The sequence below is a fragment of the Dermacentor andersoni genome, chromosome 1, assembly GCF_023375885.2.
Source record: "Dermacentor andersoni chromosome 1, qqDerAnde1_hic_scaffold, whole genome shotgun sequence".
In the NCBI taxonomy this organism is placed as follows: domain Eukaryota; kingdom Metazoa; phylum Arthropoda; class Arachnida; order Ixodida; family Ixodidae; genus Dermacentor; species Dermacentor andersoni.
Window position 1 is genome coordinate 320,198,260 of NC_092814.1, and position 16,011 is coordinate 320,214,270.

At 48.0% G+C, this 16,011-nt stretch overlaps 2 protein-coding genes across 4 annotated transcripts in view; one reads left to right on the forward strand and one right to left on the reverse strand.

The window, feature by feature from the left end:
- LOC140214128 (uncharacterized) overlaps positions 1-16,011 on the forward strand; it is a 41,989-nt gene that overhangs the window by 15,808 nt on the left and 10,170 nt on the right. For 2 of the 3 annotated variants that reach the window (XM_072285466.1, XM_072285470.1), the window contains one exon: positions 14,473-14,672. In XM_072285466.1, coding sequence (XP_072141567.1) covers positions 14,473-14,672 — 200 coding nt within the window. The remainder of the gene's footprint in view (positions 1-14,472; positions 14,673-16,011) is intronic. The other variant, XM_072285469.1, reaches the window with a different exon arrangement.
- LOC126516893 (26S proteasome non-ATPase regulatory subunit 11A-like) lies at positions 7,964-8,699 on the reverse strand. Its single transcript, XM_050166981.3, has one exon. The coding sequence runs from the start codon at positions 8,660-8,662 to the stop codon at positions 7,979-7,981; it is 684 nt and encodes a 227-aa protein (XP_050022938.2). The 5' UTR covers positions 8,663-8,699; the 3' UTR covers positions 7,964-7,978.

The following is a 16,011-nucleotide window of genomic DNA, read 5'->3' on the forward strand; positions in this document are numbered from 1 at the left end:
ATCCACCAAAACAATAGCCGATGCCAAGGTTGCGTTGTTTCAGGATCGCAGCCACGTAAGTCTTTATTTATTATGTAACTCCTGCTTTTGAAGAGAAGACTGTCTTTCATGCCTCTCCTAGACGCACAGTAGTGGACGATGCACGGCCTTAGCGGTGCGACCTGCCTGTGCTTTCGTGCCTGGACGCCTGGGCCGCAGTTTCGTAGCCTCTAGATATTACTAATGAGTTCGAGGGCATGAGGGTATTCACCACTGAGGGGAGTTCCAGGAAGATGAAGAACGAGGAAAGTTTGCAGGGACGACATGGCCTCAATTAGCACATGACGGGGGTAGTCGGAGAAGTATGGGAGAGGCATTTGCCCTGCAGTAGGCGTAACCAGGCTGATGATGATGATGATGATGAATAATGAGGTGCAAATGGCATACCTCGCCCCCACCCCCTCCCTCCTACTTTTGAAAGGGGGCATTGTCGGCTGCACATTGGCAAATAAAAACAACAACAATAGTTTATGGCAAGGTTGTTTGTTTCTATTTCAGGATGGCAACCACGTAACTTGTCTCTTTTTTTTATTATGTAGCCCCAGCTTTCGAAGCTAGGACTGCATTTCGTGACTCTCCTAGACGCGCAATAGGGGACGATGCGCAATAGTGGATGAAGCACGGCGTCCGTGGTGCGACCCACATGTGGGACGCTTTTGTGGCTTGACGGCTGGGCCACGATTTTGTAGCCTCTAGGTGCTTGCAAGGAGGTCGATGGCATATTGGTATTTACTGTTGAAGGGGGCACCGTGAGGATGGCAAATGGAGGGCAAATAACATACCTCGTTTAAAGTCCCAGGACCTCGTAGTCCGTTAGACCAGGCTTCAAGTACAGTGAAGAACAATACCATAGAAGAGGCGAGAGCAGCGCGTCTTACTCTTCCGTGTATTCTTCCAAGAAGACGAAGCACTCCCGTGCCACGTGCGCTCGATCGCCACATTTCCTTGTTCTTTGGTTTGAGCGAGCTATTACTTTGCTATTATGAACACCTCCACCCCCCCACCCCCCCTTCGCTCTTACTTCAGAAAGTGGGCATTGTCGATTGGCTACTCAATGACAAATCAAACAAAACATTAGCTCATGCCAAGGTTTTTTTTTTCAGGATAGCAGCGACGTAAGTTATGTATTCCTTTTTATTTTGTAGCTCCTGCTTTTGAAGCAAGGACTGTCTTTCGTGCCTCTTCTAGCGGCGCTATAGTTCACGATGCGCGGCCTCTGCAGTGCCATCCGCCTGTGAGGCACTTTTGTGCCTGGATGCCTGGGCCCCGATTTTGTAGCCTCTCGGTGCTACCAAGGAGGGCAATGATACAGTGGCATTCACTTGTTGAGGGGGACTCCAGGAGGATGGAGAATGAAGTGCACATGCCATACCTCGCCCCCACCTCCGCCCCTCCTACTTTTAAAAGGGCACTGTCGGCTGCCCTCTGACAAATCGAATAAACCAATAGTTTATGGCAGGGCTGTTTGTTTCAGTAAAACGAGTTCTTGGGCGAGTTGGTCACTTATTGCAGGCATATGGTTGTTTTTCAGGATGGCAGCCACGTAAGTTCTGTCCCTTTTTTGTTACGTAGCCCCAGACTTTGAAGCAAGGACTGTCTTTCATGCCTCTCCTAGACGCGCAATAGTGGTCCATGCGCGGCGTTCGTGGTGCGACCCACCTGTGGGACACTTTTGTGCCTTGACGGCTGGGCCACGATATTGTAGCCTCTAGCTGCTACCAAGAAGGCAGATGACATAGTGGTATTCACCGCTGAGTGGGGCACCGTGAGGACGGGAAAGAAGCGGGCAAATGGCATACCTGGTGTAAAGTCCTAGGACCCTCGTTGTACGGTAGACCAGGCTTCAAGTACGGTGACGGACAACACCAGAAAAGCCGAGAGCAGCGCTTCTTACGCTTCTGTTTATTCTTGTAAGAAGATGTACCATTACTATTACGTACTATTAGAAGATGAGCTATTACTTTGCTATTATCAACACCTCGCCGCCCCCCCCTTCCCTCCTACTTTTGAGAGTGGCAATCGTCGGCTGCACAGTGGCAAGTGGAACAAAACAATAGTTTATGGCAATTTTGTTCGTTCGTTTTTTATAATTGCAGCCACGTTAGTGATGTCTTTTATTTATTACGTAGCCTGTGCTTTTGAAGCAAGGACTGTGTTTCATGCCTCTTCTGGTCTCTCAGTATTGGATGATGCGCGGCCTCCGCGGTGCGACACGTCTGTGGGGTCCTTTTGTGCCTGGACGCCTGGGCCGCGATTTTAACGCTGATAGCAGTAAGGGTCCCGTGCCGCAGAAAATCCGATGTCGGCGTCGGCGGCGTTGTTCGTTAGAGAAATATCAAGCCGAAATACCTATACAGAACTCCCCCCCCCCTCCCCCTCCCCCCCCCGAGCCTTCGCGTGGCGCAGAGGCGTTACTGAAATACTTCAATTTCACAAAGTAAGCCACAAAATAGCTAATGTAGGACTTACAACCTATATATACAGACATGATAGCGTCGGATTGTAATTTTAATATACGAGGAGACATAATTCTGTTATTCGGGTATTCACCGTTCAGGAGGGCAATGAGAGTATGAGGAATGGGGGCAAATCGGATACCTCGCCCCTCCCCCCCTCCTTCCTACTTTCAATCCAACAAAACAAAATCTAATGTGAAGGTTATTTTTTTTTTCAGGATGGAGGCATCGTGAGTTATGTCTTTCTGTTTATTATGTAACCCCTGCTTTTGAAGCAAGGACGACTTTTCGTGCCTCTCCTATAGACCGCAGTAGTGGACGATGCGCGGCTCTGCGGTGCGATCCGCCTATGGGACGCTATTGTGCCTTGACACCTGGGCCGCAATTTTGTACCCTCTATGTGCTATCAACGGGGTCGATAGCATAGGGGTGTTCACTGTTGTGGGCGGACACGGGGTGGATGAGGTTGGGTGGCAATCGGCCTATCTCGCTCTTCTCCCTTCTACTTTTGAAAGTTGGCATTTTTGATTGGTTCCATATTGGCAAATCCAGGAAAACAATTGCTGATGCGAAGGTTGTTGGTTTGCTTTTCAGGATAGCGGCCACGTAAGTTATTACTTTGTTATTATTATGTTACCTCTGCTTTTGAAGCAACGACTGACTATCATGCATCTCCTGGACGCGCAGTAGTGGACGATGCGCGCAAATGCTTTTGTGGGACGCTCCGTGGGACGCTTTTTTGCCTTGACGTCTGGGCCGCGATTTTGTATCCTCTAGGGGCTACCAAGAAGGCCGATGACATAGTGGTATTCACCGCTGAGTGGGGCATCGTGAGGATGGGAAATGGGGAGAGGGCAAATGGCGTACCTCGCCGCTCCTTCCCCTTCCCTCTTACTTTTGAAAGCGGGAATAGTAGGCTGCATACTGGCAAATCCTGTAAAACAATTGCTGATGCGAAGGTTGTTGGTTTGTTTTTCAGGATAGCGGCCACGTAAGTTATGACTTTTTTTATTATGTTACCTCTGCTTTTGAACCAACGACTGTCATGCATCTCCTAGACGCGCAGTAGTGGACTATGCGCGGAGATGCTTTGGTGGGGCGCTCCGTGGGACTCTTTTTTTGTCTTGACGTCTGGGTCGCGATTTTGTAGCCTCTAGGTGCTACCAAGATGGCCGATGACATAGTGGTATTCACCGCTGAGTGGGGCACCGTGAGGATGGGAAATGGGGGGGGGGTCAAATGGCGTACCTCGCCCTCCTTCCCCTTCCCTCTTACTTTTCAAAGAGGGAATAGTAGGCTCAGGCACGTACCCAAGGGGGGGGGCGCCCTTCACCGCCCACGCCCCCCCCCCCCCCCCCACCACTCCTCACACGCATTCCTAAAGCGCCGACAAATCAATCTATTCGGTGGTCAACATTTTGCTGCCTTTTACAGCGAAAGCTGTACATCACTAACCTTCCGTAGTTTTTTCGGCGTCCGTCAACAGAAAAAAATCATCATGTGGGCCGATCCTGGTGATGCGCAAAAAGGGTCCAAGCTCAATGGCACGTACACCTGTGGGCTCGGGAACCCGAAGCAGCCCTTCAAAATCTTCGGGATCGGCCCACGTATGGGGAGTGCTCAACGCCTGCTTCACCTCCGCCGGTGGTCGGCCCGGTGTTGGACTATCCTCGGGATCAGCCCACGCATGGGGGACTGCTTAACGCCTGCTTCACCTTTGCCGCCGGTAGGCCTGGCATTGTACTACCTTCGGGCCCACCCGCGGTGGAGGGGAAGCACTTTGCTTTTCGTTTGAGAGCTTTGACTGTCGTCAGCTCTCGCTGCGATTCCATCTTCACGGAGTGCAATGGTCGTCAATTTTTTTCACTCCTTTTGGATTGCGGTAGTTATCGGCATCTCCTGGGGTGTGAAGACCGATTTCCTTATCGATTCGGTGCCCGCGGGATAAACTCGTGATGAGTTCAGTTGTCACCATCTGTTCAACGATCACGCGCATCGCTGCTGCTTCCTTAGTTCGACCTTCTTTGTTTAGACCGATCCAGGGACCAGGAAAGGGATTCGGTTTGTAGTCAGCTGGTGTGCACGCTCGTGGAACGAGTTGCGGCCGGAGAAAACGCCAGTTGCGTTTAAATTTTCCTTTTGCTTCATTATTTCCTCGATTAATGGCTCCCCGCGACGCTGGCAGATGCTCGGAACCATATACCCACGATATGGGTTAGATAAGGCGGAAAATAAAGTAATGTGAAACAGCGTCCATCTTAAGGCCCTGCAGTAACCGTTAAACTCATAAGCAATATCACTGTCACTTGTTACCTCGTATGGCTTTTCCCTACTTGTATATTACTTTTCGTGCAAAATTGGCAACTGGAAAGAAGAGTCGCAAGGAGCTTTTTTTTTTTGTATGCGTCTTCAGGTATCTATCGCCTTCGTTTATCCATACATCAAAGTATTTGTATTCGGTGACATGAGCTGTACTCGAGGACGGTGTGAGCAGCCCTGCTCGCGGCAGCAAATTAATATGTTGCCAGGCAGGGCGTTTGCGTACGTGATTCAGTTTCAGTTTATTGTTCATTCAAGGTACATAGTTGGTTGTTAGTAGTATAAAGGCGAGGGTCATAAAGTCAAACGACTGCAGCCGAACCCTCGGTTGGGAAATTAAGCGATGGGAGAGAGCGAAGGCAACAGCCAAACAGGAAGGAGAAGCAAAAGTTAACACATTATACCGTTTGTGAAAATATTTATGGATCAACAGCTTTTTATTTAAAAAGGAAGTAGTGAAAACGGCGCCGGAAGCGGAGAATAATTCCGCGTGTATTGAGTGACACTTCTACAGTTATCAGTCGAGCCGCCTGACGTAGCCACGTCTCTGCTGTGCTAATGTGGGCGTTTTTCTAACCTTCCGCGGTGGGCGCAGTACGTCTAGAACCGCAGTGTCCAGCGCTCTATGCGGTTTTACGGGACTGATGACCACGCATCGTTAAACAACTTCTCAAATAACTACACGAGATGGTTTTGGTACTTAAATTGGTAGAGCAGTAACTGAGGGATCCAAAAGAACTGCTGCGCAATTATATATATTTCTCTATAATTGTTCCAGAGCTAATTCAAAAAACGCTAATACAAATCTTTATTTTACACTTTCGCTTGTGTAGGTGTTGTTGGCAGTGTTGTTACGGCGCTTCTGTCATGCGCGAGTCCATTTGATGAGGTTCCTTGTTTACCAAGTAAAGGAGCGGTGTATCTCACAGGGGAACCTGTGAGAAACACCTTATTTCAATTCTATTTTGCGGGTTTATCGCCTTTACGGCGAATGGTCGGCATTATTCAGATTCCTACTAGTAAAGGTACCTCCCGCCTCTCATTTGCATAGAAATGTTACCTTGGGTTGTGTAGGCAAGCCGGTGATCCGGTAACGAAAGGCGTTTATTCATGGGAGGGAGCGATATAAGTACACTTGGAAAGGGGTGACGTAGGCGTCACATGTTAACAGTCTGGGCGCTATCAGAATGACAGTGTGATATGGCCACATCTCCCCTTTAATGATGATAAGGTCTAGAAGTTTCATCTGGCAACGGGTATCGACAGGGTTCCCGACGCAATCTTGTGCTCCTGCGTAACTGCTGTTGTCCAGGCTGGAGGTCGTCTTCTGAAGGCCCCTGCGAGGTTGATTCTGGCTCCGGTTGAGGTGCTGCCTCCCGCAGGTGTTCTCTTGTGCGACGGATTTCATGGCCGTCTTCGGTCTTCACAATCGTAGATCTTGGCGTTGCGGCTGGCCTTAGAACAATAGCTGGAGCCCACGTTCTCTGGAGAGTGTCGTACGTCGTTACGCGTTGTCCCGGCGTCAGCGGGGAAAGGTTCCTGGCGCTGCGGTCGTAGTGGATCTTTTGCCGGCGCCGGATCGTCTGGAGACGGTCGTGGACCTCCTTGCTGGGTATGGCCTCTGGCTCCAGGTGAATTGTTGGTAACGGCAGGAGGGTCCGGGTCTGCCGCCCCATGAGCCTCTGCACAGGAGACTTCAGAACTGGGTCCCTGGGGGTATTACGCCACTCAAGCAGAGCAATTTCAAAATCTGGTGTGCGAAAAGAGCACTTGGTGAGCAGCTTTTTGGCCTCCTGAACAGCTCTTTCCGCCATGCCATTAAAACGCGGGTGATATGGACTTGACGTGACATGCACAACGTCTAGTTTTCTCAAAAAATCTTTGAAATCTGAGCTACTGAAGGGGGGCCCATTGTCACTATACAGCTTCTGTGGCAGCCCATGCACCGAAAAAACTTGTGCACACCAAGTCTTGAGCGCATTAGACGTGGTGTGGCGAAGTTCTCGGACTTCGAAGAAAAAGGAATAGAAGTCAACCATGACGGCGAACTCCCGACCGCCATAGTGAAACAGATCCACGCCTACGGACTCCCATGGCAGGGTCGGAACATCATGGCTCAAAAGGGGCATTTTCTGGTTTCGTGGCTGGTGCATTTGGCATACCTTGCAAAACTGTTTAATATCTGCGGACATATTTGGCCAAAACATTACACTGCTGGCCCTCGCTTTCATCTTATCTGCTCCAGCATGCGCTGCGTGGAGGAGCTGCATGATCTCTGCCCGTTTCGATTTCGGTATAATGACCTTGTTGCGTCGGAAGACTAGCCCATCTTGTGCGTGAACTTCTTCCCTGTAGGTCCAGTATGGCCTTCCCTGCTCTGGGACACCATGCTTGTGCTCCGGCCACGCCGTCTCTGCGTATTCACGGATGATGATCAGTGCCGGATCCTCGTTTGTCGCATCCCGAAAGGTTTTCAAGCGGTGTTCCGACGCTGAAACATAGTCAAGCACATTCACTTGAAACTGCTCGGTTTCTTCTTGCAGTGCCATCTTATTAGGAAACTGCGATAACGCGTCCGCTAGGAATAGCTCTTTACCCGGTTTGTATTGCAAAGTTATTGCGTAACGCTGCAAGCTGAGGCGCATTCGCTGCAAACGAAGCGGGCACTGATGCAGGGGCTTGGTGAAGATCGGTATCAAAGGCCGGTGATCCGTTTCGACGATCACGTCTGCTTGGCCGAAAATATAATCATGGAACTTCGTGCACCCATGTACTATCGCAAGCGTTTCTTTTTCAATCTGCGCATAACGCTGTTGTGCCTCTGTTAGAGATCTGGACGAGAAGGCTACGGGATGGCCGTCTTGCATCAAAACAGCCCCTACGCCCGACTGGCTAGCATCGACAGAAAGCGTGACTGCCTTCTTCGGGTCGAAGTAGGAAAGAATCGGCGCTGTTATCAGTGCCTGGCGCAGTGCTTCAAAACTGGCCTGTTGTTTTTCTGTCCAGACCCATGCGTTATCTTTTGTCTTGCCCCAGACTAGTATATCATCCATTACAATTGCGACACCGGGTAGACCGTCTAACAAGCGATGCATGCTTAAAGGGGAGATGTGGCCATATCACACTGTCATTCTGATAGCGCCCAGACTGTTAACATGTGACGCCTACGTCACCCCTTTCCAAGTGTACTTATATCGCTCCCTCCCATGAATAAACGCCTTCGGAGAGTCGACCGAGTCGTAGCACTCAAATGCCTCATAAAAGTAGGAGAAAGCCGTTTTGAAGTCCCGTTCGTCAGCAGCATGCAGCACCCCACTCTGCAAGTCAAGGGCTGCCTGCAACTTGGGGGGACAGTAAATGGCGTTGGCTGTTGTGTGAGCACTGGTCAGGGCAGCAGGTGCCTTGGGCAGGTTGCTCAGGGCATGGTACACTTTGCTCTCAAGCAGCTGCACTTCCACCAGCAGGTTCTTGTCGTCCAGCTTCTTCAGCTCCTTTAGGAGACTGCTCCCTAACTGAAGAGCTTCAGTGTAGCGTGCGGTGTCATAGTAGAGGGCTATAAGCCGTGCCTCTAGGGACTGCCGCAAGAAAGTCCTCTTCTCATGCTGAGCCCAGTCTATACACTCCTTGCACAGTTCCACCTCAAGACCCGTGCCAGCCTCCATGTCGAGAAACATGTCTACAAGGGCGCGAACCAACTTGGCTGCTTTGGCTTTACTGATCAAGTTAAGGAATGGCCGTGTGGTCTTGATCAGGTTACCGAGCTCTGGCGGTAAGAAAGGAGGCGGGTGCTTATTTTTGTCTAAGTTCACCGTCACTCTAGACCTCTCTACAACTGCTGCAGCAGCCATCTTTACATAAACTCTCGCGAAAGTTCGCTGTGGCCAACGCCTCCTTTATAAAGGAGGCGTTGCTGTCCATTTATCAACTTCAAGCGAGTTTATCGCTAGCCCCGCAAGAAAAAAATCGTCTGTCTCGGCCCGTACCTCCCGTAGCTCTTTTCCTGGACGGCTGGCGTTATGCGTGGCGCCGACTGATTTGCAAGCCTGGGCAAAATGGTTCTGTGCACCGCACTTCCTGCAATTCTTTCCTCTCGCTGGACAATTTCCACCAAGATGCATCTGGTAGCCACACCTACTGCACAGCTTCTTTTCCGTCGCAACCGAATTCACTATTGTAGTTTGCGCTCCACCTGTTGCTGCGCTTATCTCTTGGAAGTGCTGCTTCCCTTGCTCTTCAATGCGGCAAATGTCTACCGTTTTTTGGTAAGAAGGGTTTTCCGCTAATAGCTTCTGCTGAAAACGCTTGTCTCGGACGCCTAGAACGATACGGCTGCGTAGCATACGGTCTTCTAGAAGTCCGAATTCACAGTTCTTGGCTAAAATTTTCAGTTCGATCAACCAGTCATTAAATGGTTCGCCTTCTTTCTGGTCCCTTGAACCAAAGCGGAATTCGTGGAGGGTTAAGTTGTTTGCTGGCTTGTAGTAGTCCTCGAATTTCTTGATCAAAACTTTGACGTCATTTCTGTCCTCGTCCGCGTCGAACTTGAAAGTGCTGAATGCTTTACTGCCTTCTTCGCCTATGCTCACGAGAAATGTTGCTGCCTGCACATCGGTTGGCTGCTTAGTCAATTGAGTAGCAGTGGCAAACAGTTCGAACTCACTCTTCCATGTTCTCCAACCAAACCAGGCGTCGTCTGACGTATCCAGGGGTTTCGGCGCCGGTAGTAGAGTCGATGGAACTGGCAGCGTCGTAGGCGGGGGTGGTGTCGTCGCCATCTCAACTGGGCTCCGCTGCCACCATGTAGGCAAGCCGGTGATCCGGTAACGAAAGGCGTTTATTCATGGGAGGGAGCGATATAAGTACACTTGGAAAGGGGTGACGTAAGCGTCACATGTTAACAGTCTGGGCGCTATCAGAATGACAGTGTGATATGGCCACAGATTGGGCTTCCCCTGAAAAAAAAAAATCCTGTGTACGTGCCTGAGTAGGCTGCGCACTGGCAAATCCAGGAGAGCAATAGTTGATGCGAACGTTGTTGGTCTGTTTTTCAGGATAGCGGCCACGTAAGCAGGCTTCTTTTATTATTATGTTACCTCTGCATTTGAAGTAACGACTTTCTTTCATGCCTCTCCTAGACGCGCAGTAGTGGACCATGCGTGGCCTCCGCGCACCCTGGGATGCTTTTGTGGGACGCTTTTGTGCCTTGACGCCTGGGCCGCGATTTTAGCGTGATAGCGGTAAGGGCCCCGCGTCGCAGAAAATTCGCTGTCGGCGTCGGCGGCGTTGTCCGTTAGAGAAAAATCATCCCGAACCGCGCAGATCCTGCGCGTGGCGCAGAGGCGCCATTGAAATAATTTCTCAAAGTTAGCCAGAAAACTCGTAAAGTACGACTTATACACAACTTACATACATGATAGCGTCGGACTGTAATTTGAATACACGAGAAAACATAACTCTGTTACGCGGAAGCTCAAGCACAAGCCACTTTTCCGGCTGCCGTTTGCGGTCTGTCCTAGTAGTAGCGGCGCGCCCAGCTCGGTCCTTGCAACTTTACCTACAACTTACTTCTGGAAGTGGGTATTACCGGTTGCACACTGGCAAATGCAACAACACAAAAGGTAATGCGAAGGTTGTTGGGTTTCTTTCAGGACAGCAGCCACGTAAGGAACGCCTTCTGTTTTCATTATGTAGCCTTTGGTTTTGAGGCAAGGGCTGTCTTTCGTGCGTCTCCTAGAGGCGCAGTAGTGGGCGATGCGCGGCCTCGGCAGTTCCAATCGCCGGGGGACGCTTTTCTGCCTTCCCAGGGCCGGGATTTTGTAGCGAGGCCTTTTTCGATGCTCTTCCTTTTCGCACTTCGTCAAGGGCTAGAGCGACCCTCCGCCCGCACTAATAATGGGATCAGCCGATCATGAATGGTGTACGATAGGACAGGCAGGAGGTCGAACGGAAGGCATCGCTACAAGATCGGGGCTCTGTATCGCGGGGGACGTCCTACCACAGAACAGTTCCGTCAAAACAAGTTGCAGCTTGCGCCGCTTCCATCAATCACGGTGACTTTGTAGAATTTCGGCGTTCTCAAACATACACGATGTCGCAACGGTCGTGCACCAAGATTTGAAAATATACATATGCCACGTAGCTGTACAGAACCAAGACAATGTTTGCCTCGTGACTGGCCGCGCAACTGGCCGCTCGACGCACTTTGTGTATAGGCGCGGGCTTCTTTCACACTCGTAAAAGCACTTTTAAATAGCACGTATTGAGCAACAGAAAACTTTACGGGAGCTTTTCATCTTGCTCTACCATTTTCTCGTAGACACTTTTCAACTAACTATAATAATTGAGAAGTTGTATAAATAATTGGCTAATTGGGTAAAAATTGGGTAAATATAAGTAATTGGCGGAATCTAAAAATATATAATCACGGCATCTCAAAGCGACGGTAAACAACATTACCTAGGTTCTGTCCAGCTACGTAGCCTTTGCATATTTTTAATGTTTGCCTCAAGTTAAGTGAAACACCCTGTATATTTGTTGAGTGCTTTCACTGCGGTATTGGTTTGTCTCCTCTAAATATTTCAACGATAAATTCATGTATTCACCAAGTGTTGTAGGAAGTATTTTTAACGTTGTGTTTGTTGCGACGGCCCACTTTTGAGAAGTATTCCGTTCCTCTTAAACTAGGCGAGTTCAAGCGTTATGGGAGGTATATTACTGTTTTTATTCTTATTTTTTACAGGGCAATGTGGACAAGAGCGCGACCCAATTAACGAAGTGTCGAGAAACATTATTGCGTCTCGCTTATTTTGCTCTACTAGATAGCTGCCGATTCCACCTCTACAATACGGTGCCACAATTATCCGAACGCCCAGACAATCACTATGTCCTCTCCTAAAGTGACTTCTTTTATAACTCGCAATAACCAGAGCGTGACTTCTTGGAGTATAGGGCTTGTTTCCAGGGGCTCCTCCACACGTCACGATAATCGCAGGGTGTGGTCACATGGCTTCAGCAACTGGTCAGCTGACGCATGCGTCATTCAGCCTGGTGTAGTGGTTGCAAGCCACACAATGAACGTATCGCCGAAATTCGGATGTACTTCCCTTGGGCCATTTCTTCGTCCTTAATTTTGCGCTTCTCCTCATTCAACAGGGGATAATAAGCGTGCTTTTTCTGGTGGCAGCATGCATGGCCATTGTCGAAAAATATCGCACGTAAAAAAGTGCCAGTTGACTAGTCGCGTGGCACTTCTCGTGTTTGGCGGGCTTTGTTTTAGGCTTAAAAATAAAAAAAGAAGCAATTAAGCAACACGTATTGCGCAACACAAAGCAGCATCGAGAGTTTTCCAGGGAGATCGCCAATTTTATCACTGACCTTTTTTGCTCTGAATATTGGACAGCTGATTAAATATTAAGAAGTAATTATGTAGTTGGGTGAAATATAAAAAATAATCTGACGTGATCCAAGCGCCGGCGAACAATATTACATGGTTCTGTCTAGATACGTGGCGATTGCAGATTTTTGAAATTTTGGCAGAAGTGGGTACCCACTATATATATTTCATAGATAAGTGTTCCTGGCAACTGTAAGGTATTTGAGCAAATTCACGTTGAAGTATACCACCGATATTTCGGGCAGGGACCGGCCTTTGTCAAGAATGGCTTTACGGAAGCAATGGCAGCTGTTTTAACACTTCAGGTTAGAGCATTGGAGTAGGATTGCGCAATTAGTCTGCAAACAAGAAATTGTATAAAGTGCTCGGTTGTCTTTTTTTCATTTGTTTACAACTTCTTCCTTGCAAACTATTTGCGCAATGTTACCACAATATATATATATATATATATATATATATATATATATATATGATGTATCGCCACGATCATAACAAGCCAGCATACAGTGACACTAAGGAAAGCATAGGGGTTAAGCATTTGCAGCTTTAAGCGAAGTTAAGAAATCATAAATCGATGCAAATGAAAGTGGATGAAAAAAACAAAAACAAAAAAAAAAACTGGCTGCAGGTGGGATGCGAACCCACGTCTTCGGATTTAGCGGGCGATACTTTTACCAACTGAGCTACCGCGGTGCTGTTCTTCCATTCATTTTCGTGGCCATTTACTCAAGTACACTAGCACTAATCCTGGGAATGCTAATCCTGGGAACTCAGGGCCATGACAGTGGTTGTAGAGCACCTACCACAGGAGTCACGTAGTAGATAAACCCTTTCGTGGGAACGCAACAAATCAATAAACCCTCACATGCTACCTAAAGGCATCAAAGCTGTACAGGGCGATTATTTTTAAGCTTTACGGAATTTTTAAAGGTAGCCTGTTGCAGATAACTAAATTCTAGCCCTTGAGCTGGATTAGTCAGACACGCGGAGATTACTTGCACGAGAAGTGAGATATGTATGCAAGCAATTAACAAATATTCACTAATTAACTTCTGAATGAATTACTTTATGGGAACTGTAGTTTGCGGGAAGAACGGGGGTTAACCGAGGGGCCCGATTCTTATGAGTCATCATAAGAAGCCAAAAAACACTGACACGAAGAACAACATAGGGTAAATTACTTGTGTTTTAAAATGAAATAAACGATAAATAAATAAAAAAAAACTTGCCGCAAGTAAGGAACGATCCCACAACCTTCGCATGAAAGTTTCTGGGATCGTTCCACACCTGCGGCAAGTTGTTTCTTCATCCACTTTCATTTCCATTAATTTATCGTTTCTTTATGTCATTTATTAAGCACAAGTGATTTCCCCTATGTTGTCCTTTGTGTCAGTGTTTGTTGGCTTGTTATGACATTGTAATTTGCGAATTCTAACTGGTCAGTTCGCGAGGCGTATCTATTTGGAATGAATTTCCAGACTGGCGCCAGTTTCTAGATATGCGCCATCAAAGTAGCCGTAAAGATGCACTGTTGTTCCGCCTACTTGGTTTGCAAAACACTCTTTCATGCATTGAAGCGCGAAAGTTACTGGAACGACCTCGTATTTCGTTTCACACTTTAGGTAACAATATCTCGAAACTGGTGTCATCCTGGAAGCTCATTACAAGTGGATACGTGCTGCAAGTTCACCGGCTACAATTCGTAAATTGCAACATGTGCCGTAAAGTATATAATTAAGAAATTAATTAGTGCATTCTTGCTAATTAACTGAATATGTGTCTCTGTTTCTCATGCTAGTAATGTCCATCTCCTCGAATAGTCCAGCTTAAGGAGTAAAATTATCTGCAACAAATGATTTTTTTAAAAATCCGTAAAAGTTAAACATGATCAACCCGTGTAGTCAACCGTAGCTGAAGCCTTTCATGAGTGTTGACATTCGGCAGTTACTCCAATTTGGCAAGCCCACAGTTTCCAGCGGTTTTCGCCAGATTACAGACATTCGTGACCGCTGCTCTCCGTCTATGAATCCACTTTTTTCACAGTGGAAAGCTCGATGAAGAATATTCTCTCACATATAATATTGTTCCTACGACGAAGAGTTTAAGGGGGAGGCGATATTGATCTCTAATTTGTGTCACGAATAGTCGTCGCCATTCTTGCCGTTCATTTTGACTTACTCTATTCTTTGTCGCGTGTGTGTGCGTTTTTTCTTTCTTTCTTTCTAGTCTTTTTTGTCTGCATGGTAACGCGAACACGACCTACAGTTAGGCTTGTTTCAGGAACCTGCCCCTGGTGACCGAAGCTGTGGAACGAGTCCAGGTGAAATCGTGGACCTGGAAGCGCCATCTACATCGCATGGCCAGGGTAGCCTCTGGAGAGAGCCTTCTCCACCTCCAAAAGAGGCTGCACAGCTACCTGTGGGCGTCGCCACAAGGTTCTTTCCCCCGTGGTCGCTCATCGATCGGTAATGCAGTTTCTTGGAATATGCCTCTTAGAAGTTGCATGTTTGTAATCATTCTTACATTAAAGGGTTCTTTAAAGGAAAAAGTGCCAAGTTTAGATTAACACAAATATTCATTTTTTTTTCAATTCAATTCACTATATTTACTAGATAGTTGTGGATGGTCACCTTAGCTGAAAGCTACAGCTTGACGGAGGCCCAAGTAGTATCTACAAGGCAGGCACACTGAAGGCGAATGTAAGATAAAAAGAATTGTTCGAAGAACAAAGAAACTCGCAATACAAAGAAGTCACGCAGAAACTTCCCTGGGAGTTGTCTAAGTATGCGTAAGCATTGTGCCACTTGCTCTCCTCCACGTATCCCGGTGTCATTATCAATGTTATGAAGCTTGATCCGACCAGTAATAACGACAGCGCTGCGGCGACACAAACTGCTTAGGGCGCCGGCGCAAGATGACTTGATAACGCAAGAATACCACTGCAGGTGCCGGCGCCAAGTGCACTGATGACGTTCCGGTCATTATAAGCCGTTCTTGAGCGCCTTATCCATCCGCGTCGAACCATTATGAACAAGGATCAAGCGTACTGCGGCGGCGGCGGCGCAGGGCATGGCCGCGCGGGTCCCTATCTTGAAAGCGATCTGCGATGGGGGCAGAGAGTGCGGCGAACGCTGATAGCTTCGTGAGCGCTTTATTCTCACCGCTTAGTTCGCGTTTGAGCGAGAGGCAGCACGAAGATGAATTCGCTCGAAAAGCTATCGTCTTACGGGACGGACGGACGGAGGGGATTTTCTCGTTGGTTCAGCAGAGAAACGCTTACGCATTTAAAAGAGTAGGGCGTACATAAAAAAAAATAATAATAACATGAATAACCACAACCGATTTAGGCATGTATAATGTGTTCTTGGGTTTGTACAATTCCCTCGCCCCTTTAGTTTTCCACGGCTCAGTACGGCGGTTTAGTCTACTAAGGTAGAGCTTATATTCAGCTTTTTTCTTCCCACGACATCTATTCCCTTCAAACAACGGTGACCTACGCAAGCTTTCGGACTTTCGTCCCGTTCCGAGTGCTCCTCCGTGGCTACCACTGTCCTCGTTGATATATGAGAGAATGTCAAGGTTCTTTTCTCCCTCTTTGATTTGCCAACTGATGGTAATATGAAAGCGTAAGCTTAGGTCAATAACCAAGCAAATGTCATCGGTTACGACTGCGACCTCTTCATCGTGGTACTGCTCCATATTGAAATCATTTGCCACGCAGTTATATTGCATGCGCGAAAAAATAATTCTGCGCGTATCCTCACTGACCTTGGAGCACTGCACCACGACCACCATCCGGACAGA